The sequence below is a fragment of the Kogia breviceps genome, chromosome 11 (genome assembly GCF_026419965.1).
Source record: "Kogia breviceps isolate mKogBre1 chromosome 11, mKogBre1 haplotype 1, whole genome shotgun sequence".
Lineage (NCBI taxonomy): Eukaryota > Metazoa > Chordata > Mammalia > Artiodactyla > Physeteridae > Kogia > Kogia breviceps.
Window position 1 is genome coordinate 30,113,069 of NC_081320.1, and position 24,353 is coordinate 30,137,421.

The 24,353-nt window shown below is 44.4% G+C and overlaps 1 protein-coding gene and 1 pseudogene across 1 annotated transcript in view; one reads left to right on the forward strand and one right to left on the reverse strand.

Annotated features, from left to right (window-relative positions):
* The window catches only part of LOC136792075 (dipeptidase 2-like), a 34,959-nt gene extending 33,666 nt beyond the window's left edge, over positions 1 to 1,293 (reverse strand). The window contains 1 exon segment of the mRNA XM_067006902.1: positions 1,223 to 1,293. Within this exon segment, the coding sequence (XP_066863003.1) occupies positions 1,223 to 1,293 (71 nt within the window).
* Positions 1,294 to 4,730: 3,437 nt separating this feature from the next.
* LOC131766025 (5S ribosomal RNA) lies at positions 4,731 to 4,839 on the forward strand (annotated as a pseudogene).
* The last annotated feature ends 19,514 nt before the right edge of the window (positions 4,840 to 24,353 follow it).

Genomic DNA, 24,353 nt, shown 5'->3' on the forward strand with positions numbered 1-24,353 from the left:
CTGGCCTCCAGGCCCTGCAGTTGGCTCCTGTGTTCCCATCTCTCAGCCAGGCCCCGACTTGGATGGGGCCACCACCTCTTTCCTCACAGGGTCCCATCGCCCAGTCAAGGGGGTTCATTCTCCCCAAACACAGTATCAGGAGTGGGGCAGTGACAGTGACAGTCCCCACTGGGTCTCCTTCATGTGAGACCCTGTGCTGTGGGAAGAGCAGGTGCCCTGCCCTCAGGAGTGGGGGGCTGGGGTGTGACCTGCTGCCCACGATGGGCAGGCGGGTCCCCGGGTGGGGCGAGCCAGTGTGCAAGGAGATCCACGGTGGGTTCTCCTCTCCAATGGCTTCTGTGTCCCTACTTCTCCCCGTGCCTCCCCTCGAAGACAGCTCAGTGTCCATGCTGGCTGTCAGCCCCAGGGCATGAGGTCACCTGACCGGAAGCCATGGGAGCCATCAGCCACCGCCCCCTCTACACACACACACAGACGCACACGCTGCAGGGAAGCAGGACCTGAGTGCAGGGCTCTCAGCGGCCCTGAGCGCCCTGCCTGGAATCGGCCAGCGGAATGGACAGACCGGATCTCCCGGCCCGGAACATGCAGGACTGTCCTGCCTGGGCTTCCAGTGTGGCCACCTCCTTCTGGAAGCCTGGGAGGCTGGAATCAGGCCACTTGTTGTCTGTCCTTGCAGCAGACTGGGCTGCACTATAAGAAGAAGTTCACGGCTCACCCGTGGATCCTGACCATCAGGTGGCCAGAGAAATTGGTAACATTTCTGTTTTGCCTGTTGAAATGATTAATGACAAAGATTTTGTTCAGTTTCCTGATGTGGGTGTCCAAAGATGAGAGACCCATGTGTGTGATCTGTACCTCCTATGAGATCAGCCCTAAGCTAGTTTAAACATGATCAAGTTTTGTCTATGTGGTACATTTAGACCTCTGCATGTCCCGTCTACTGATTATGTTTAGAGCTAACCATGTGTTGTCTATGATAAGAACATTTCGACCTGACCATGTCTGTGCTAGGACTATAGGGACCTGGGTAGAGACCCGGCCTGGCCTCAGCACTGGGAAGCTCCATGCCTGCATCTGAAGGTCAGTGCTTAGATGTCCGGGGTCTGGAGCTGAGGTGGGCTTGTCTACATAACAGCTTCTCTTCTGAGTGTGGTGACCTGGTCCTCCCAAGGGTCAGTGCTATGGTCAGGGCCTTCGTCTTAATCCCTGCAAGGCTCACCTTCCCTGGGGCTCGTGGAGAATCCTCAGGAGGGCTACCTGGCAATAATTCCAATTCAACAGCATGTACATGGTGCATAGAGAGGCAGGTTTAGCTGGTGAATTGATTGCCGGATACCTCAGAGTGGGCAAAAGGCCGATGGGTAACAGCTGAGGCTGCTGCTGACCTCTCCTTCCAGTCTACTGTCCCTACTCAGCAGTGTCCAGAGCTGCCCCTTGGCTTTCAGCCCTGCTGCCCTGTGAGTTTTCTCAATATGTAGGTGAGACGAGAAAGGACTGAGCCTGCCAGCACCAAGGTCGTGTGTTCAACTCTAGCATGAAAGCTTTAAAAACAGTTAAAATCACACAGAACCAAAGGGAAAAGAGGAGTTCTCTGGGACAAGTGTGGTGAGAGGAGACCCACCTGACACTTTTTCCCATCCCAGGAGGTCCCAGGAACCCAGCTTGTTTCCACATTAGGGGAGCCACCAGCAGAGCCATGGTGTCCTGACCAAGGGGACGTGTGACCCCAGGTGCAGGGTCTGCGGAGGTGAGGTCACCCTGGGACTATGGACATGTGACCCAGGTGGAGGTGTCTGGGGAGGAGGGGTCACCTGTTGAGAGAAAAGGTGTGACTTTAGGTGCAGGGTCTGGGGAGGTGTGTCACCCTGGTGAGTGTGGATGTGTGACCCCAGGTATAGGGTGCGGGGACTGTGTGCGTCTTACCACATCTTCATGGGTCAGGATCACATGTACGGGGAGACTGCATATGTGCTCTTTGCCTGCACTGCGTCCTGTCCCCTTTGAGATTTCCAAACTGCATTAACGGTGTTGCCCTAGTTAACCTGTGGTTCCTTTACTTCTCTTAATCTGGTCACAATCATATGAGGTCAGTCATGTTTGAGTGTGCTGCTACTCTGTGTTCTGGTGAGTGACAACACTTGGTGGTATCCTATTAATATCATAGCATATCATATGCCTAATCTATGGGGGTCACCACGGCCTGCGTCCCCCTGGACAGAGGTCAGCTGAGCACAGACTAGCGCCCCCCCCTAAGAATGGTCTCCCACATGCTCTGTGAGGGTACCGTGATGGCCCCTAAGGTAGGAGACTGTGTCTGGGCCTCCAACATCTGTGATGAAGAGGAGTCAAAATGGAATCTCAATTAACAAGACATAATTTTAAGAATTTATTTTAAGTGAAATAAAACACGTCACGTACCCTTTACCATCATCACCATTTTAAGTGCACGTTTCTGAGGCATCAGATCTATTCACTTTCTCGTGGAGCCATCACCACCACCCCTAGAACTTTTCATCTTGCAAAACCCAAATTCCACAACCATGAGAGTCTCCCTCTCCATTCCCTCCCGCTGCCCTGGCCCCCATATCCACTTCAGTCCCTGAGTTGTCGACTCCAGGGCACCCACTGGAGTGGAATCCTGCAGTGTTTGCTCACGGGTCATTTTGGAAGAGCTGACTTTCAGTCTGAAGCTCTGCCTGTTTGCATCTGAAGAATTTGCATTTAAGGAGAGGGTGTATGAGGAAGGGGGTGTATGAGGGACAAAGGTGTCCGGGGTGCAGATGAGCCAGGACCTGACCAGCTGCCTTTTGGGTCCTCTGGTCCCATCTCTTGGTCTGTGCCTCATCTGCATCATCACTGCCCCCACTGGCACCGCTGGGCTGTTGTTGTCTGAGTGAGATTCCCCTGGTGCCCTTGCTCTCCTCCCCTCCTCCTGCTGGTTGGGGCGGGAACTGCTTGCTCTGTGGTCTCTACTCCTGAGGCACGAAGGACCCTGTAGCATGGACCTGAAGAGTGTGGGGTGTGCTCCCAAGAGCATGGGGCCCACATAGGACACAACATCAGGGCGTGACAAATGCTAGGGCTGCCTCATCACTGACAGAGAATGTTGCCAAGATCCTGCTTGGGAGGGCATGGTGGGTGGCGTGGCACCCTAGAGGCCCCATTCCTATCCTGGAGCTTGGAAAGTGCATCCCCATGGGCTCCAGATTCACTCCATATCTCAGCCATATCACTCTGTCCAGTCTTGAACTCACAAAAACGAGCTCCCTTGTCCACAACATAGGCCTGGTCCTGTTGGTATTAGGATTCTTTAATTTAGGCGTCCTGGGATAGCAGCTCTTTTTAGGCCTGAGAAGGAACAGCTCAGGAGCGTACAACAATTTCAGATGAAACTAATATTCAATGACTATCTCTAACTACTCGGTTGTTGACTTCTATCAGTATTTATTCTCCTGGTTTTAGCTCCGATGTGGGGATTACAGAGAAGTCAACATTTAAATCTTCATTATCTGTGTATTTGTAGCTTCAGTATCATTACTGACCCATAGTTTTTTATGGTTTGAAAGAGTTATTCATTTCATGTATCATGTAGAGGATTTACAATGATGATAGGGCAATTAAGATTACAATAATGGCTAGTAAATTGTTCACATTTTCTCTACCTGTGCATCTATTGTATGTATATGAGTTAGTTTAGATGTCAATATTAGTGAAATAATATAGAGGACTAGAGAACTTATTTTAAAAATCACTAGTAATGTGTGATGATGAAAATGTAAAAGTTCTTCCATAATCGGTGATGTTGTATCTTGAGAACCTAGATGAAATTTATATGCCATAGTGATATACAGGATTTTAGCCTATGATTTAACTTTGACCAATCTACATTACTTTTTACTTTTATCTCATTTATTGAGAAAGGCATAATTGTTATGGTGTTGGCTTGAAACTGGTTGAAAAGGACTTGAGTCCTTCCTTATTTTACACTTACATAGATAGGATTCTTGAAACATAGGATATGGTGGAGAGCATTTGTGTAACCATTCTAGGTTAGGAGTAGGAGTTTCCACTGCTAAGACTTCTTGTTTAGATGCAAATGCTTTTCAAAATATGAAGAGTATTAGCATTACTGCTGCTACTGAGATGAATGAGCCTAAAGACAAAATATTTCATGTTGTGTGTGCCTCAGGGCACACAGACTAACGTAGTGACATCCCTGAGAGGCCAAGAAAGTGCTGCAGGAAGTCATATTTACTACTACAAATATACTTGTGAAGTGAATTTTTGCTCATGCTGAGTTAACTGTAAAACCTGAGAATAGTGGGAATCCGTGTAGGAGCCTCCCATAATAGTGAAGACTGCTCCCATGGACATTAGGTCATGGAAGTGTGCTACTACATAGCATGTATCCTGGAGCACAATGTCTGGGGTTGAGTTGGCTAAGATGATTCCTGTCACGTCCCCGGACATGTTCCGGGGCCACGTCCCTGTGAGAGACGTGCGGGATCTGGGGCGGGGCGCCAAGCGCCAAAGGGTTTGCTGGGTCCCTCCCGCCCTGGGCTGGGAGGTCGCCAACCCCTCCACCACCCCGCGGTACCCGAGACCTCCATTCCCCTGGCTGGGCGGGCAGCGGGGCCCTGCCGGGGCGGGCTGGCCGCGGGGCTGGCGGTAAGGCGCACGCGCCAGAGAAGCTGGGCCTCAAGAGGCAGCCCGCGGTCCCCAACCCTGCGTACGGCCATACCACCCTGAACGCGCCTGATCTCGGAAGCTAAGCAGGGTCGGGCTTGGTTAGTACTTGGATGGGAGACCACCTGAGACTACTGGGTGCTGTACGCTTTTTGCCTCCCGCCCCGCCTTCTCCTTTAGTCGCCCGGGGCTGAGGCCGCCTCCGCCCCGGCCGGGCACCGCTGCAGGCCCCCACCTCCTCAGGCCCCTCCCACCACAGCGCGCGCCAGAGGGGGCGCTCCCCGCCGGCCTGGCCGGGGCTAGGGCGGCCAGAAGGCGGCTCTGGAAGGCAGCGGCACACCAGACGCTCTGGCGGTGGCTGGCCCGGATCCAGACTCCGCCGCAGGGTCAGGGCTAAGATACACGCCCATGAGTGGAAGTGCCGTATGCGCTGTAGCTCTGTTTTTTAGATGTCTTAGGAAACACCATACACTTCTGCAGAGTGGCCGTTTGCAATTTACATCCCTTCCACCAGCATAACAAGGCTCCCTTTTCTCCATGGCTTATCCTTTATTTCTGGGTTTTACACTTTTTCACGATGGCCGTTTGACCGATGCGAAGTGAGACTTCTTTGTAGTACTGATGTGCATTGCCCGCTTGTTTCGTTGGCCAAAAAGGACGTATGAGTTTTTTCCCTGAATATATTCAGGGAAAAAACGCATACGCCCTTTTGGGCCAACTGCATCATTGTTGAAATTCTGCCGCTTTTCAGGTGCTTTAAAGGCGACTCCAATCTACCTCTTGAAAACTGTTTCCTCCAATACTGCCTTGATCTCAAATCCTCTTCATTTCCTTACCTCAGTATATTTTTGGACAATTGTTATCACTTATAACACTGCAGGTTTGTGAATTGCAGTGCCCCTGAGCTCCATTTTTCAACTCGCCTTTTTGGAGTTGGCCGCAAAACCACAGGATTGCTTCAGGCCCTTTTCTGGTTCCAGGGGGCAGGCTGAGCCTTTGGTTAATTCTTCTTCCTGATTGGAAATTAGAGTGACATGTGCCTGTCCAAACACCTAGAGCTGGTCTCTCATTGGTTCCCCCTCTTCCCGTTCATCCTCTGGACAAATTGCAAACTGTACGAAACAGGAGGTTAAATAAAGGTGCTGATTCTCCAAGTGCGGAGATTGTTAGTAAAGCGGCTGGAATGGCAAACCCGAGCACCAGGGATGAAAAATGAGATGTGTTTTAGAAACATTTCCCGATCACACAATGTACCATCCTATGAGTTTCCCATGCATGTTTTAGCTGTAGGAAGATTCCCTTGAACCTGGAGAGTTGGGACCCATGGAATGGGTACCACGCAGTATTACTTTAAAGGGTCTGCATTTGCTCACCCAACCTCACCAATCCTCTTGGCCCCAAGAGTGTCCAGCCTTATGTCTCATCCAGTTGTGTGTCTAGATGTGGTCAATCAGGGTTTCATCACAGCCCCTGAAAGAATTTTGTAAGAATGTTTCTCTCTTTCACTGTTTGTTTTTTTAATTTTTATTTTTTTATAATTTATTTTTTAATGGGGTTCAGCTGATTTTCAATGCTGTGTTTATGCCGTTTTACACCCAGCTGATTCACTTACAGAGAGATATCAATAAATACTTTTTTTTTTTTCGTTACGCAGGCCTCTCACTGTTGTGGCCTCTCCCGTAGCGGAGCACAGGCTCCAGACGTGCAGGCTCAGCGGCCATGGCTCACAGGCCCAGCCGCTCCATGTCATGTGGGATCTTCCCGGACCAGGGCACGAACCCATGTCCCCTGCATCGGCAGGCAGACTCTCAACCACTGCGCCACCAGGGAAGCCCAATAAATACTTTTTAAGATTCTTACTAGGCAGATGTATTCTTCTGCAGTGAATAGGATGTGTTGAGTCCAGTTCATTGAGCAATGAGTAGGTCATGTCTATTACATATTTGGTTTATGGAACGGTATCTGTGCTCACTTGAAACTCTCGTTTTATGCATCACCCCACCTCACCTTTCCCCTTAAGCAGCCATAAGTGTGTTTTCTAAATGTGTGACTCTGTGTTCTGTTTTGTAATTCAGTTCATGTGTAGCAATTTTTCGAAACCCCCGGTAAGTGATATGTTATCATAAGTTTCTTTTTCTGTCTGACTTATTTTACTTAACATCATCGTTCCTAAATATACTCATTATGCTGTTAGTAGCCTTATGATATTGATTTCATGGCTGAGTTATATTCCATTGTACATAAGTACCACAACTTGTTTACCCATTTTTCTCTTTCCTAGGATATTTTCAGTGTACCCAAGCCGAGGTCCTTGCAAACCAAGCAGCCCTAAACTTTGAGGTGCCCGTGTTCTGTCGATTTTTGGTTCTCTGAATATATACGCCAATGAGTGGAAGTGCCCTATGCATTGTAGTTCTGTTTTTTAGATGTTTTAGGAAACACCATACACTACTCCAGAGTGGCCGTTGGCATTTTACATCCCGCTCATCAGTGTCACAAGACTCCCTTTTCTCCATGGCCTGTCCTGCATTTCTGGTTTTTACACTTTTCCAGGATAGCCCTTTTGACAGATGGGAAGTGAGACTTCTTTGTAGTGCTGATTTGCATGTCTTGCTTGTTTGGTTGGCCAAAAAGAGTGTATGCATTTTTGCTAAATATATTTAGGAAAAATACATGTTTTGGCCAACTGCATCATTTGTGAAGTTCTGCCACTTTTCATGTGCTTTAAAGGCGACTCCAACGTACCTCTTGAAAACTTTTTCCTGAAATTTTGCCTTGCTTTCGAATCTTTTTTGTTGCCTTACCTCAGTGTATTTTTGGAAGATCGTTATCATTTATAACCCTGCAGGTTTGTGAATTGCAGTGCCCCTGAGCTCCATTTTTAAGTCCTCTTTTGGGAACTGGCCACAAAACCACAGGATTGCTACAGGCCCTATTGTGGTTCCAGGGGGCAGGCTGAGCCTTTGGTTAATTCTTCTTCCTGATTGGAAATTAGAGTGGCATGTGCCTGTCCAAACTCCTTACAAATTCCTAACTGTACAAAACAGGAGGTTAAATGTGCTGATTCTGCAAGTGGGGAGCTTGTTAGAAAAAAGGCTGCAGGGGTGAAGCCGACTACCAGGAGCTGAGGAGATGACGTGTCATTTCCAAACTCTTCCCGATCAAACGGTGTACCATCTTCTGGGTGTCAGGCATGTTTTAGCTGTAGGTAGAGCCCCTTTCATGTAAGGAGAACACCAGGGATTTTTCCAAATCAGTGTCTCCCCGAACCCCAAATTGGGAAATTTTTAAGCTACGGGTACATGTATGATCATTAAGGGCCTTGGGCAGTAGGCAGAGTCCGAGCTTTAGATGATTGAAATCTTCAGGGCAGAAGAGCTCACCATCGACCTCCTTTAGGTTACATTTTATCTATCGTTGATAGATGATGTAGATATAGTTATGTATTCTTTTGCAGATTTTTTCCACTTATAGGTTATTACACAATATTGAATGTTGTTCCCCGTGTTATACAGAAGTTCCTTGTTGACGATCTATTTTATACATCACAGTTTGTATGTGTTAATCCTAAACTCTTAATTTATCCCTCCTCCCGCGTTTCCCCTTTGGTAATAATACGTTCTAAGATTTTATACTTCTCAGACATGGGGGAGTTGAAGGAGAGGTATCATTTTCAATGGAAAAGCAATCAAAACAAGATTGAAGCTTCAGCCAAGATTATTAGATGTATTGTACATCGTTGGAAAGAAATCACGTCATTTCTCTAATGTTGACCTGACAAATAAGACAAAGCCCTCCACTGAACTTGCTTATAATAAAGTGGTGGAAATATCAAATGGAAGTGTTAGAAACATCTTATTTTACACGAGCCTTACACACTGCTCTATGTTAATTACAGTTTGGCTCACACATCTGTTCATTGAAGGTACAATGTTCTCAATTTCTGTTACTGATCCTACAGAGTGGTCCCAACAAGGGTCCCCCTGCCCAGGGTCACTGGAGCCAAAAGAATGAGACTGAGTTTGCTTCAGAAGCAAAGGAAACTTTATATTTTGATCAGAGAATGGAGAGGTGAGAGCGTGCGCTCCCCCGTGGGCTGTGGGACAGGCTGCTGGGTAGGGATCCCGGCAGCGTCAGCGGGAGGGAGGGGGCAGAGCTCTCCACGGCCCGGGTTGGCTGGAGCTCAGGCTCTATGTCGCCGAGTCTGCACGGGGCCCTGAGAGCTGAGGTGTCGGCCCAGCCATTTTGCAGTAGGAAATCGGGTCTGAAGTGCCGGGTGTGGGACCTCTGCATGTGGAAACCTAGGAGCATGTGAAATTAGACAAAGCACAAAGGAAAAAAAAGGTTAGATTTTATTTTATTGCCCAGATTCTATTTTTATCTCCCAGGAATTTTTAATGGGCTTTGCCGGCGACAAACCCCTCCTCTGCCTTTTGTCCCGTTCCTCATTCTTGGGGGGCTGAGGGTGCAGACCCCTCTTCTGCAACTGCTTCGTGCTGAGTTGGGAGTCCTCATACCTGTGGGGGAGGGGCAGAACTGCTCCCTGGCAGCCTCCAGGTGAGGTTGATTGTCCCCAGGCCTCCTCTCTCACTGCTTGTCTGCCTGAGCACCAGCATTGGAAGTGCTTAGATTCTAATGACTTTTGAGGGTCCAGGAAAGAGATGTGCAGAGTTGCTGGAGGGCGGCAGCTTTACCCCACCCCACATTTGTTTGGCCACATTAGGCTGAGGGTTTCTGCCAGCCTAGATGCTCTGACCAGTAGTCTGCGCTTTCTTCAATTAGGCCCCTGAATTAACGTACAAACAGCACCAGGTGTCAGAGCCCTGCCTGCTCAACTCCCAGACAGTCCAGGGCCGGTGATGATCCAGGACCATGACGGCCACTGAGGCAACGGCCTTTTGAAGTAGCCAGGAGTCCAGCCGGTCTCATTGGCTGCCGTCACCGCGGTGTCTGTAGGCTTTTCTATGGTGACAGCGTTATTTACGGTTTCCCCGCCAAGCTTATTAGCTCTGCTCTGGGTGCAGTAAGTCCTGCAAGCAGTAGTCTGCTCTTTTGGGGGCACACTCTTGTTGTTTTCTGAGAGAAGCTCCAGGTCAAGTGATGGTCACACGAGTCGTCATGGCGGTCTGTTGCCCCCGGTTGTCTCTCTGGAGGCTGGAGTTGGAGGGCCTCCTCACTCGAGGTCAGTGTGCCCACGGAGCAATCCCTGCAACTTCAGGGCCTGGTGGGTGGTTAGGATCACCACGTGGGGTCCTTTTCTCTTGGGAGGGACCTGGCCTTGCAGGCTGCTGATTTCCAGGTTTTTCGATACCCCCAGTATCCTGGCCGGATGAGGTGGCGGGCCAAGCCCTTGGTGACCGTAGTTTCTCCTACCTGGAGGGCATTCTTGGGTTGTTCCATTTCAAGTGGTCCCAGTTTTTGCACTGATACTCCAAGGGCAATTCACCTTCGACTGGGAATGTAAAGGTCAAAGGGTTTAGTTAAATTAGGGAGTTCCAGGGCAAGGGTCTGAATTGACTGCTCTTTCCATTCTTCAATGGCCACTTCTGGATTCTATTCAAAAGGATCATCATCTTTTCCTTTCAGTGTTTCATATCGAGGCCCAGCTATTAGACTGTAGTTAGGATCCAGATGCAGTAAACCCCGGCCTCCCCAGGAACCCCTAAGCTGTCTTCTAGTTTTAGAAGGGGTACGGCTGCAAATGGCTTCTTCCCTTTCCTGGGATGGGCTTCTCTGACCTTCTGTGAGAGTGAAGCCCAGGCAGGTCACCTTAGTCTGTGATATTTTAGCCTTTTTCTTGGACACCTTCTATCCTTTATTGGCTAAGTAGTTCAGAGACCTCCTTAGTAGGGCTGGCGATCAGAATGTCATCTGCCTATTGAAGGAGGGTTCCCTTTTCCAGAGGTAGAACTTTTAGGTCTTTAGCTAACGTTTCCCCAAAGATGGTGTGGGAATTTTTGAACCCTTGGGGCAGGACGCCTCAGCGGTATTGTTTCTGTTGTATGTTGAGTCCTGCCACTCACAAGCCAAAACTTCTTGTGACTCTGGGATAATGGAATACAGAAGAAGGCATCATTGAAGTCTAATACAGAATAGCATGTTCTGGTGGATGGTAGAATGACCAGCAGTGTGTAGGAATTAGGAACTACTGGATATATATCCTCGGTGGCTTCACTGACTGTCCTGACATCCTTTACCAGGTCGCCAGCAGCCCATGGGGCTCTCGTGGTCAGGCCAATCTCAGGATATGGAGCTCACCTGGGCAGGTACCCTGCAGCCCACGGGGCTCTTGTGGTCAGGCCCCTCCCAGGATACGGAGCTCACCTGGGCATGTCCCCAGCAGCCCACGGGGCTCTCGTGGTCAGGGCCCTCCCAGGATATGGAGCTCACCTTTGCAGGTATCCAGCAGCCCTCGGGGCTCTAGTGGTCAGGCCCCTCCCAGGATTTGGAGCTCCCCTGGGCAGGTACACCGGCAGGGCTGGGCACACAGGAACTGTGCACATAGCCCTCATTGCAGAGCACCCCCAGCTCACCTGTTGGTCAGAGCTGCCCCAGAGCACCTCAGAGCAGAACTTGAACTAACAAACAGCGGCTCCGACAGGTCTGTGACCCTGACCTTCACTCTGTGCGGCCTCTCTCTGCCAGGTCTTCCAGAAGCTTCCACTGCAACCGGGGCACCAGGCCTTTGTCTCCATCCACCACCCCTCCTCTCCCTGACTCCTGGGTTCCTCTCATTAAGAGAGGGCCTTCTTGAAGTTGTCTCCCACTCATGGACCAGATAAAATGATTAGAAAACAAGCTAGAGCTGCAGCCCCTTGTCTATCCTGACCCTCAGGACGCCACACCTGTTCCTTGGACCTGGCCGGTGCAGCAAGGCCCATTTTCTGCAACTGTGAGCCCCTGAGAGGCGAGGATTGGCTGACCTGGGCAGCCTGACCTGGCCGGCCAGCCCTTCTCAGCTGTGCCTGGGCTGAGGTCAATATAAACACCCCTCCAGGCAGCAAGAGTCCCTGCAGCTGTACCTGACGTCATATTCTCTGCCCTGTCAGCAGTCTTGGGGATGGGCTTGTGGGAGGGAGTAGGGCCTGCGGCCCAGTGTGAGTGGGGCTCTGCTGGACTTTCTGAAGGAGTTGCCAGGCTGCCACCTGCTAAAGAAGAGGATGTATTACCCATACCTGCCGCTGGAATTTCTCCCTGGGCAAAGGTGAGGAAGGAAAAAAAAACAGTGAGGGCTGGGACAGGAGGGGTACGTCAGGCAGGGAAATAGAAAGCTTCCATAAGAGTGCCTGGGGCCAGGACCAGCCTGGCTGACCTCCAGGCACCAAGTCGGCCTGTGTACTGTGGCTGTTGTGGCTCCACGGCCCTTCCTCTAGGCTTTCAAGTACTTGCACACATTTTTACCTGGGAAGAGTGGGAACAGTTCAGTAGCAGCTAGCCTGGGGCTCAGCTCACGTTTACTCAGAGATGCCTCGGCACCGTCCCCCAGCTTTGCAATGAGGACGCTCCTTGCGGGGGCGTTGCTGGCTGCATGGGAGACGATTCCCCACCTCTGACCAACTTCAGAATTGTTCGCCACTGGAGCAAGTGCCCTGATAGGGTTTTCCTCTGTATGACCAGTGGGTTATGTTTTTCTTCTTTTTTGGTTCAAGGTAGGTTTTATTCCTCTTCTTCCATTTATAGATATAAACATGGAAATAATTCATTCATATAAATATGTCTATTGGAAGGAAAATGCTTTTTTCTCTTTTTAAAATATTATTGTTTTAATTTTTGAATTTAATTTAATTTATTTTTTATACATCAGGTTCTTATTGGTTATCTATTTTATACATATGTGTGTATATGTCAATCCCAGTCTCACAATTCATCCCACCACCACCACCCCTCCACTTTCCCCCCTTGGTGTCCATACATTTGTTCTCTACATTTGTGTCTCTATTTCTGCCTTGCAAACCGGTTCATCTGTATCGTTTTTCTAGGTTCCACATGTATGCGTTAATATTTGTTAATATTTGTTTTTTCTGTTTCTGACTTACTTCACTCTGTATGAGAGTATGTAGATCTATCCACGTCTCTACAAATAACCCAATTTCATTCCTTTATATGGCTGAGTAATATTCCATTTTATATATATACCACATCTTTTCCATTCGTCTGTCTATGGGCGTTTAGGTTGTTTCCATGACCTGGCTATTGTAAATAGTGCTGCAATGAACATTGTGGTGAATGTGTCTTTTTGAATTATGGTTTTCTCTGGGTATATGCCCAGTAGTGGGATTGCTGGGTCATATGGGAATTCTATTTTTAGATTTTTAAGGAACCTCCGTACTGTTCTCCATAGTGACTGTATCAATTTACATTTCCACAAATAGTGCAAGAGGGTTCCCTTTTCTCCACACCACCTCCAGCATTTGTTGTTTGTAGATTTTCTGATGATGTCCGTTCTAACTGGTGTGAGGTGATACCTCATTGTAGTTCTGGTTTATATTTCTCTAATAATTAGTGATGTAGAACAGCTTTTAATGTGCTTCTTGGCCATCTGTATGTCTTCTTGGGACAAATGTCTGTTTAAGTCATCTGCCCATTTTGGGATTGGGTTGTTTGCTTTTTTTTACTGTTGAGTTCCATGAGCTGTTTATATATATTGGAGATTAATCCTTTGTCTGTTGATTCGTTTGCAAATATCTTCTCCCATTCTGAGGATTGTCTTTTCATCTTGTTTGTAGTTTGCTTTGCTTTGCAAAAGCTTTTAAGTTTCATTTGGTCCCATTTGTTTGTTTTTTATTCCATTACTCTAGGAGGTGGATCAAAAAAAGATCTTGCTGTGATTTATGTCAAAGAGTATTCTTCCTATGTTTTCCTCTAAGAGTTTTATAGTGTCTGGTCTTACATTTCAGTCTCTAATCCATTTTGAGGTTTTTTTTTTTTTTTTTTTTTGCGGTATGCGGGCCTCTCACTGTTGTGGCCTCTCCCGTTGCGGAGCGCAGGCTCCGGACGCGCAGGCTCAGCGGCCATGGCCCACGGGCCCAGCCGCTTCGCGGCATGTGGGATCCTCCCGGACCGGGGCACGAACCCGTGTCCCCTGCATCGGCAGACGGATTCTCAACCACTGCGCCACCAGGGAGGCCCATTTTGAGTTTATTTTTGCGTATGGTGTTAGGGAGTGTTCTAATTGCATTCTTTTACATGTAGCTGTCCATTTTTCCTAGCACCACTTATAAAGAGACTGTCTTTTCTCCATTGTATATCCTTGCCTCCTTTGTCATAGTTTAGTGGACCATAGGTGTGTAGATTTATCTCTGGGCTTTTTTTTTTCTTTTACATCTTTATTGGAGTATAATTGCTTTACAATTGTGTTAGTTTCTGCTGTATAAAAAAATCAGCTATACGTATACATATAACACCATATCCCCTCCCTCTTGCACCTCCCTCTCACCCCCTTATCCCACCCCTTTAGGTGGACACAAATTGCCGAGCTGATCTTCCTGTGCTATGTGGCTGCTTCCCAGTAGCTATCGATTTTACATTTGGTAGTGTATATATGTCCATGCCACTGTCTCACTTTGTCCCAGCTTACCCTTCCCCCTCCCCGTATCCTCAAGTCCTTTCTCTACGTTTGTGTCCTTAATCCTTTCCTGCCCCTAAGTTCTTCATGAACTTTTTTTTTAGATTCCATATATATGTGTTAGCATATGGTATTTGTTTTCCTCTTTCTGACTTACTTCACTCTGTAGGACAGACTCTAGATCCATCCACCTTGCTACAAATAACTCAATTTCGTTTCTCTTTATGGCTGAGTAATATTCCATCATATATATGTGCCACAACTTCTTTACCCACTTATCTGTCGATGAACACTTGGGTTGCCTCTATGTCCTGGCTATTGTAAGTGGAGCTACAATGAACATTGTGGTACATGACTCTTTTTGAATTATGGTTTTCTCAGGGTAAATGTCCAGTAGTGGGATTGCTGGGTCGTGTGGTAGTTCTATTTTTAGTTTTTAAGGAACGTCCATACCGTTTTCCCTAGTGGCTATATCAATTTACATTCCCACCAACAGTGCAAGAGGGTTCCCTTTTATCCAATAAATGTCTCTCCAGTATTTATTGTTTGTAGATTTCTGGATGATGGCCATTTTGACTTGTTGTGAGGTGATACCTCACTGTAGTTTTCATTTGCATTTCTCTAATGATTAGTGATGTTCAGCATCCTTTCATGTGTTTGTTGGCAACCTGTATGTCTTTTTTGGAGAAATGTCTATTTAGGTCTTCCACCCATTTTTGGATTCGGTTGTTTGTTTTTGTGATATTGAGCTACATGAGCTGCTTTTTGGAGATTAATCCTTTGCCATTTGCTTCATTTGAAAATATTTTCTCCCATTCTGATGGTTGTCTTTTCGTCTTGTTTATGTTTTCCTTTGCTGTGCAAAAGATTTTGTTTCATTAGGTCCCATTTTTTTGTTGTTGTTTTTGCAGTACACGGGCCTCTCACTCTTGTGGCCTCTCCCGTGGTGGAGCACAGGCTCCGGACGCGCAGGCTCAGTGGCCATGGCTCATGGGCCCGGCCGCTCCGGGCATGTGGGATGTTCCCGGACTGGGGCACGAACCTGTGTCTGCTGTATTGGCAGGTAGGCTCACAACCACTGCGCCACCAGGGAAGCCCCATAGGTCCCATTTTTTAATTTTTGTTTTCATTTCCATTTCTCTAGGAGGTGGGTTTAAGAGGATCTTGCTGTGATTTATGTCATAGAGTGTTCTGCTTAAGTTTTCCTCTAAGGGCTTTATAGTGTCTGGTTTTACATTTCAGTCTCTAATCCATTTTGAGTTTATTTTTATGTATGGTGTTAGGGAGTGTTCTAATTTCCTTCTTTTACATGTAGCTGTCCAGTTTTCCCAGCATCACTTACTGAAGACACTGTCTTTTCTCCATTGTATACCCTTGCCTCTTTTGTCATAGATTAGTTAACCATAGGTACGTGTGTTTCTCTGTGCTTTCCATCCTGTTCTATTGATCTATATTTCTGTTTTTGTGTCAGTACCATATTGTCTTGATTACTGTAGCTTTGTAGTATAGTCTGAAGTCTGGAAGTCTCAATCCTCCAGCTCTTTTTTTTTTTTTTTTTTCCTCTAAAGACTGCTTTGGCTATCCAGGGTCTTTTGTGTCTCTCTACAAATTTTAAGATTTTTTGTTCTAGTTCTGTAGAAGATGCCGCCGGTAATTTGATAGGGATTGCATTGAATCTGTAGATTGCTTTGGGTAGTATAGTCATTCTCACAATATTGATTCTTCTAATCCAAGAACATGGTATATGTCTCCATTTGTTTATATCATCTTTGATTTCTTTCATCAGTGTCTTATAGTTTTCTGAGTACAGGTCTTTTACTTCCTTTGGTAGGTTTATTCCTAGGTATTTTATTCTTCTTGTTGCAGTGGTAATGGGATATTTCCTTAATTTCTTTTTCTGATCTTTCATTGTTAGTGTATAGGAATGCAAGAGATTTCTGTGCATTCATTTTGTATCCTGCAACTTTATCATATTCATTGATTAGCTCTAGTAGTTTTCTGGTGGCATCTTTAGGATTCTCTATCTATGGTATCATGTCATCTGCAAACAGTGACAATTTTACTTCTTATTTTCCAATTTGTATTTCTTTTTCTTCTCTGATTGCTGTGGTTAGGACTTCCAAAACTATGTTGAATAATAGTGATGAGAGTGGACATCCTCGTCTGGTTCCTGATCTTAGAGGAAATGCTTTCAGTTTTCCACCATTGAGAATGATATTTGCTGTGGGTTTGTCATATATGGCCTTTATTATGTTGAGGTAGTTTCCCTCTATGCCCACACTCTGCAGAGTTTTTTTTTTATCATAAATGGGTGTTGAATTTTCTCAAAATCTTTTCCTGCATCTATTGAGATGATCATATGGTTTTTATTCTTCAATTTGTTAATATGGTGTATCACATTGATGGATTTGTGTATATTGAAGAATCCTTGCATCTCTGGGATAAACCCCACTTGATCATGGTGTATGATCCTTTTAGTGTTGTTCGATTCTGTTTGCTAGTATTTTATTGAGGATTTTTATATCTATATTCATCAGTGATATTGGCTTCTAATTTTCTTTCCTTGTAGTATCTTTGTCTGGTTTTGGTGTCAGGGTGATGATGGCCTCATAGAATGAGTTTGGCAGTGTTCCTTCCCCTGCAATTTTTTGGAAGAGTTTGAGAAGGTTGAGTGTTAGCTCTTCTCTAAATGTTTGGTAGAATTCACATGTGATGCCCTCTGGTTCTGGGCCTTTGTTTGTTGGAAGATTTTTAATCACAGTTTCAATTTCATTGCTTGGGATAAGTTTGTTCTTATTTTCTATTTCTTCCTGGTTCAGTCTTGGAAGGTTATCCCGTTTGAAGAATGTGTCCATGTCTTCCAGGTTGTCCATTTTAGTGGCATAAAGTTGCATGTAGTAGTCTCTCATGATGCTTTGTATTTCTGTGGTGTCTGTTGTAACTTCTCCTTTTTCATTTCTAATTTTATTGATTTGAGTCCTCTCCCTCTTTTTCTTGAGTCTGGCTAAAGGTTTATCATTTTTGTTTATCTTCTCAAAGAACCAGCTTTTAGTTTTACTGATCTTTCCTGTGGTTTTCTTTGTTTCTATTTCATTTATTTCTGCTCTGATCTTTATGAGTTCTCTCCTTCTACTAACTTAGGGTTTTGTTCTTCTTTCTCTACTTCCTCTAGGTGTAAGTTTAGATTGTTTATTTGAGATTTTTCTTGTTTCTTGAGGTAGGTTTGTATCGCTATAAACTTTCCTCTTAGAACTGCTTTTGCTGAATCCCAAAGGTTTTGGATCATCGTGTTTTTGTTGCCATTTGTCTCTAGGTAGTTTTTGATTTCCTCTTTTATTTCTTCAGTGATCTCTTGGTTATTTAGTGACGTATTATTTAGCCTCCACGTGTTTGTGTGTTTTAACGTTTTTTTTTCCCCCTGGAATTGATTTCTAATCTCATACCATTGTGGTCGGAACAGCTGATTGATATGATTTCAGTTTCCTTAAACTTACTGAGGCTTTATTTGTGACCCAAGATGTGATCTATCCTGGAGAATGTTCCATGTGCAGTGGAGAAGAACGTATAATCTGCTGTTTGGGGATGGAATGTCCTATAAATATCAATTAAATCTATCTGGTCTATTGTGTCATTTAAAGCTTGTGTTTCCTTATCAATTTTCTGTCTGGATGATCTCCATTGATGTAAGTGAAGTGTTCAAGTCCCTTGCTATTATTGTGTTACTGTCGATTTCCTCTTTTATAGCTGTTAGCAGTTGCCTTATATATTGAGGTGCTCCTATGTTGGGTACATATATATTTATAATTGTTACGTCTTCTTCTTGGATTGATCCCTTGATCATTTTGTAGTGTCCTTCCTTGTCCCTTGTAACATTCCTTATTTTAAAGTCTATTTTATCTGATATGAGTATTGCTACTCCAGCTTTCTTTTGATTTTCATTTGCATGGAATATATTTTTTCATTCCCTCACTTTCAGTCTGTTTGTGTCCCTAGGTCTGAAATGGGTCTCCTGTAGACAGAATATATATGGGTCTTGTTTTTGTATCCATTCAGCGAGCCTGTGTCTTTTGGTTGGAGCATTTAATCCATTCACGTTTAGAGTAATTATCGATATGTATGTTCCTATTACTATTTTCTTAATTATTATGGGTTTGTCTTGGTGGGTCATCTTCTTCTCTTGTGTTTCCCACTTAGAGAAGTTCCTTTAGCATTTGTTGTAGAGCTGGTTTCATGGTGCTGAATTCTCTTAGATTTTGCTTGTCTGTAAAACTTTTGATTTCTCTGTCAAATCTGAATGAGATCCTTGCTGGGTGGAGTACTCTTGGTTGTAGGTTCTTCCCTTTCATCACTTTAAATTTATCATGCCACTCCCTTCTGGCTTCTAAAGTTTCCGCTGAGAAATCAGCTGTTAACCTTATGGGAGTCCCCTTGTATGTTATTTGCCATTTTCCCCTTTCAATCATTTTCAATCATTTTTCTTTGTCTTTAATTTTTGTCAGTTTGATTACTATGTGTCTCGGCATTTTTCTCCTTTGATTTATCCTGCCTGGGACTCTCTGTGCTTCCTGGACTTGGGTGGCTATTTCTTTCCCCATGCTAGGGAAGGTTTTGACTATAATCTCTTCAAATATTTTCTCGGATCCTTTCTCTCTCTCTTCTCCTTCTGGGACGCCTATAATGCGAATGTTGTTGCGTTTAACATTGTCCCAGAGGTCTCTTAGGGTGTCTTCTTTTATTTTCATTCTTTTTCTTTATTCTGTTCCATGGCAGTGATTTCCACCTTTCTGTCTTCCAGGTCACTTATCCATTCTTTTCCCACAGTTATTCTGCTACTCATTCCTTCTAGTGTATTTTTCATTTCAGTTATTGTATTGTCTGGTCATTCGCCTACAGGGTCACTGCTCCTTCCCCTGGGTCCTGACGTGCACACTACTTTGAGTGTGCCCTCCAAGAGTGGAGTCTCTGAGTGCAGTTGAGACTCTGAGACTCTGAGTGGAGTCGAACAGACTCTGAGTCCTGTAAAGCTTTGATGCTTTGTGGTTCTAGAAATCCTATAGGAGAAGGTCCACAGCAGGTGAAGCTAATGCTGTCAGTAGAGGTGGTGAAGCCAAAGACCTGAATTTCCGACTAGAGGTGTCGATGTACATACAGGACAAAATCATTTCGTGTCAATGTAGTTCAGGCACGTTTAAGATGAATGCAGTCACGTTAATGCCTAATGTATTCTATCCTGTGTGTCTCCTCAGGGACCCCCTCCTCAGTTCCCGAGGCTCCTGTAAGTCATGTACAGGGGAATGGAGAGTGGGCTCTGTCCAGTCTGAGCCCTGAGTTACCCTGTGTGTATCTTAGGATACTTTGTATTTCTGTGGTGTCTGTTGTAACATCATCTGTTTCATTTCTGACTTATTTGGGCTCTCTTTTTTAAAAAAAGAAAAAAAATTTTGGTTGTGTTGGGTCTTCGTTTCTGTGCAAGGGTTTTCTCTAGTTGCGGCAAGCGGGGACCACTCATCACAGTGTGCGGGCCTCTCACATCGTGGCCTCTCTTGCTGCAGAGCACAGGCTCCAGATGCATAGGCTCAGTAGTTGTGGCTCACGGGTCTAGTTGCTCTGCTGCATGTGGGATCCTCCCAGACCAGGGCTCAAACCCATGTCCCCTGCATTAGTAAGCAGATTCTCAACCACTGTGCCACCAGGGAAGCCCTAATTTTTATTTTTTATCAGAGCAAATTTGATTAAAATGTTTTGTTTGTTCTAGGTGTGCAAGATGTGGTTCTTTTACACATATACATATATCTATACTACTTCGGATCATTTTCTCATGTAGGTTATGAAACAATGTTGAGTAGGCTTCTCTTGGTATGCTGTAGGTCTTTGGTGATTATACATTTCACATGTGTTTGTATATCTATGATAACCCCAATATCCTAACATATCCAATCCTCACACCTTTCCATTGGGTAAACCATAAGTTTGTTTAATGAATCTGTGATTGACTTTCTCTGTGGAAATATCTTCATTGGTATCAATTTTTAGCTAACACCTATAAGTGATATTATAGGATATGTGTCTTTTGCTGTCTAACTTGGTACAATTTGCCTGATTACCTCTAGAATCATCTACGGTGCTGAAAATGGCATTTTTTCACTTTTTTCCCTAGCGAATATTCCATCTGTGCATGTATCAGTTCTTCTTTGTCCACTCAACTCTTGATGTACTTTATGGTTGCCTCCATGTCTTAGCTATTGTAACACCGCTGCGATGCACATTTGCCTGCCTGTGTCTTTCCAATATTGTCTTCTTATGTTATAGGCCCAGGAGTGGGCCTCCTGTACCATATGGTAGCTCAGTGTTTACCTTTTAAAGGCACCACCATTCTGTTCTCATTAGTGGCTCTTTCCAGGTTACATCCCACTTAAAGTTGAGGGTATGCATTTCTCCAAAACACCTTCAGCATTTATTGTTTGTAGATTTCTTGCTGATGGTTATTCTTCCTGGTGTGAGTTGATACCTCTTTGTGGTTGAATTTGCATGTGTCTCATAATCCGTTGAAATTGAGCTTTAAGGCATGTCCTTTTTCAAAGTGTGATTACAGCTTAGTTCTTCAAAGTGTTTTTTTAAAGTATGTGTCACATTTTAAATTCTTTGGCCATTACCTCCCTCAAGATATTTTGAGGGCAGATTTCATTAACAGCCCTGCAGTGCTTATTCATATGAAGTGACCATTAGCACAGGCTTTAAATTGCGTTTGCAGGTAACGGCCAGAGGGTGGCAGCCTTTCTCCATTCCCCACGCTGTTACTAGGGAAACAGACCTTGTGGCCAGTGGTGTTCCTTGGTTATAAATTAGAGTGGAATGTGCACGGATAAAACCACAAAAGCTGATGTCTCTTTACTTCTGTTTGTTTTTAAAATTTAATTTATATTTTTATTGGAGTAATATTCCATTGTGTACATGGACCATTTCTTCTTGGTGCATTCCTCTGTTGATGGACTTATTCATTGCTTCCAAGTGTTGGCTATGTTAAATATTGCTGGAGTGCAGTATTGCCAGCCTGTGACTTTTTGTTTCTCATTTTCTGAGGTGATAGGTCCAGCAGTGGGTGTGACTGATTGACTAATCGCTCAATGTGTACCTTTTCAAAGCACCTCCGTTGTGTTTTCATTAGTGGCTCTTGCCACATCCCCCTCAGAACCTAGGTTACGCATTTCTCCACAATCCCTTTAACATTTATTGTTTGCAGCATTTTTGCTTATGGCCATTCTGACTGCTGTGAGCTGATATGTTTTGTAGTTTGGGTTTGCATGCCTTTAAAAATTCCTAAAATTCATCATTTTCCACGCCTTTTTCTTTTCTGTTAAGAAAAAAAAAGAAAAAAGTGTGAGTATAATATACCTCTTGAAATTGTCTTCTTGGAACGTTGCTCTGTTTTGAATTTTTGGTCGATTTTCGACCTCAGGAGTTTTTTGGAGGGAAGGTGTCATTTACAGGCTTATAATGATTGTGAATATTTAGTGACCATTAGCACTGGGTTTAAAGCTGCTGTTGTGGGAAACGGCCAAAAAGAGGCAGCATTTCTCCATTCCCAAATCTGGGTACTAGGGCAGCAGAGTTTTTCTGAAAGTCGTGTTCCTAATTTGTAAATTAGAATGGAATGTGCTAGGAGAAACGTCCATAAGTTTATGACTCATTACTTGTTGGTTGTATTATGTTTTGTAATCGGGGTAATGATTAGAATATTGTTGGTCCTAGGTGTACACAATCATTTGTACATTTTATATGTCTATTCACGTACAGATCCTCTTCCCACGTAAAATATTAGAGTGTTCCGAAGACCTCCCTTGCTAGATGGTTGGTCTTTTGACATATGTATATAGTAGTTATTGTTATATGTATAGTAACACTAATCTTAATTTATCCATTCCCCCCACCCTTTCCTTTTAGACAAGCATAGAATTTTCTAAGTCTGTGAGTGTCTTTCTCTGTGGAAATATATTCATTTGTTTCAGTTATTAGATAATGCCTATAACTGATACCATGGGATATAGGTCTTTGCTTTCTGACTTACTCACGTTCTGTGATTATCTCCAAGCTCACTTATGGTGCCTCAAAGAGCACTGTTTCATTGTTTTCCATGGCTAATATTCCATTGTGTACATGGACCACTTCTTTATCCATTCATCTGTTGATGGACTTTTTCGCTGTTTCACACTCTTGGCTATTGTGAATAATGCTGCAGGACAGCTTTTGCAACCCGGGTTTTCTCGATTCTGCTCTTCTCAAGTGAGAGGCCCAGTGGTGTGACTGCTGGATCGAATGGTACCTCCATTTTTACTTTTAAGTGCAGCTCCTTTGTGTTCTCATTATCGGCTGTTACCACTTTACATCTCACCAGCAGCTAGAAGTTACACAGTTCTCTAAAAACGCTTCAGCATTTATTGTTTGTAGACATTTTGCTGATGGTCAGTCGACTGGTGTGAGTTGAAGCCTTTTTGTAGATTAGATTTGCATGTGTCTAATAATTCCTGAGGTCGAGCTTTTATCCATTTTCCTTTTTTTAAAAAAGAGAGTGAGTAAAACTTACCTCTTCATATGTTCTTCTTGAAAATTTGCCTGGTTTGAATTTTTTTGGCCATTCCATACCTCAGGACATTTTTTGAGGCCAGGTGTCCTTTACAGCCCTGAGTCCTTTTTAATGTTCAGTGACCATTAGCTGTTGGTTTAAAGCTGCTCTTGTGGGAAACAGCCACAAGGCAGAAGCATGTCTACATTTCCAATCTGGGTTTTTAGGCAACAGAGCCTTCCTGGAAATTCTGTTAGTAGGCTGCAAATTAGAGTGGAATGTGCCAGGGCACACACCCATGAGCTTATGTCTCCTTATCTCTTGTTTGTTTTTTAAATTTAATTTTATATATTTTCAGAGCAAATTGGATAAAAATATTGTTTGTTCTAGGTATACAGAATCTGGTTCATTATATCTATGTATCTAGCTATTCATCTTTGGTTCCTTTCCTGTGTAGGCTATTACAGAGTGTTTAGTAGACCTCTCTTGATATTCCATAGGCATTTTGTGATTATATATTTCATGTGTTAGTACATGTCTGTTAACCCCTATATCCTAATTCATTCATTCCTTATGCTTTTCCATTTGGTTAAACATAATTTTGTTTTCTTAATCCATGCGTGTCCTTGTCTTGGAAATATGTCCGTGGGTATCAATTTTTAGGTAACACCTATAAGTGATGTCATAGGATATCTGTCTTTCAGTTTCTTACTTCAAGTTGGATGATTATGTCTAGGTCCTTCTATGGTGGTACAAATGGCACTGTTTCCTTCTTTCCATGGCTAATATTCCATTGTGTACATGGACCACTTCTTCTTTGTGCATTCATTTGTTGATGGACATTTTGGTTGCTTCCAAGTCTCGGCTATGGGAAATATTGCTGTAGTGCAGGATTCCCAGCCTGTGTCTTTTTGACTCAGGTGCTCTCAGGTGATAAGACCAGCAGTTGGGCTACCAGATCGTATGGTAGCTCAATTTTTAACTGTAAACGCAGTGCCATTCTCTTCTCACTACTGGCTCTTATCAGTTTACGTCACACCAGCAGCTAGAGGGTTCACAGTTCTCTAAAAGCCCTTCAGCATTCATTCTTTGTAGACTATTTTGCTGATGATATCTCTGATGGCTGTGAGGTGAACGTTTTTATAGATTGGGTTTGCATGGTTTTATTAGTTCCTGATATTGACCATTTTTCCATGCACTTCTTTTAAACAAAAAGAAAAATAAAAAGAGAGAAAAGACAAAATGTGCATAAAATATGTCTCTTGATATTGTCTTTTTGAAATTTTGACGTCTTTTGAATTTTCTGTTCGATTTATGACCTCAGGATTTTTTTTTTTTTTTTGAGTCCCGGTTTCCTTTAGAGTCCTGCAAATATTTTGAATGTTCAGTGACCATTAACGCTGGGTTTAAAGCTGCATTTGTGTGTAACGGCCACAGGGAGGCAGCATTTCTCCATTACCAAATCTGGGCACTAGGGCAGGACAGCCATAATGGAAGTTGTGTTGTAGGTTGTAAATTAGAATGGAATGTACCTGGAAA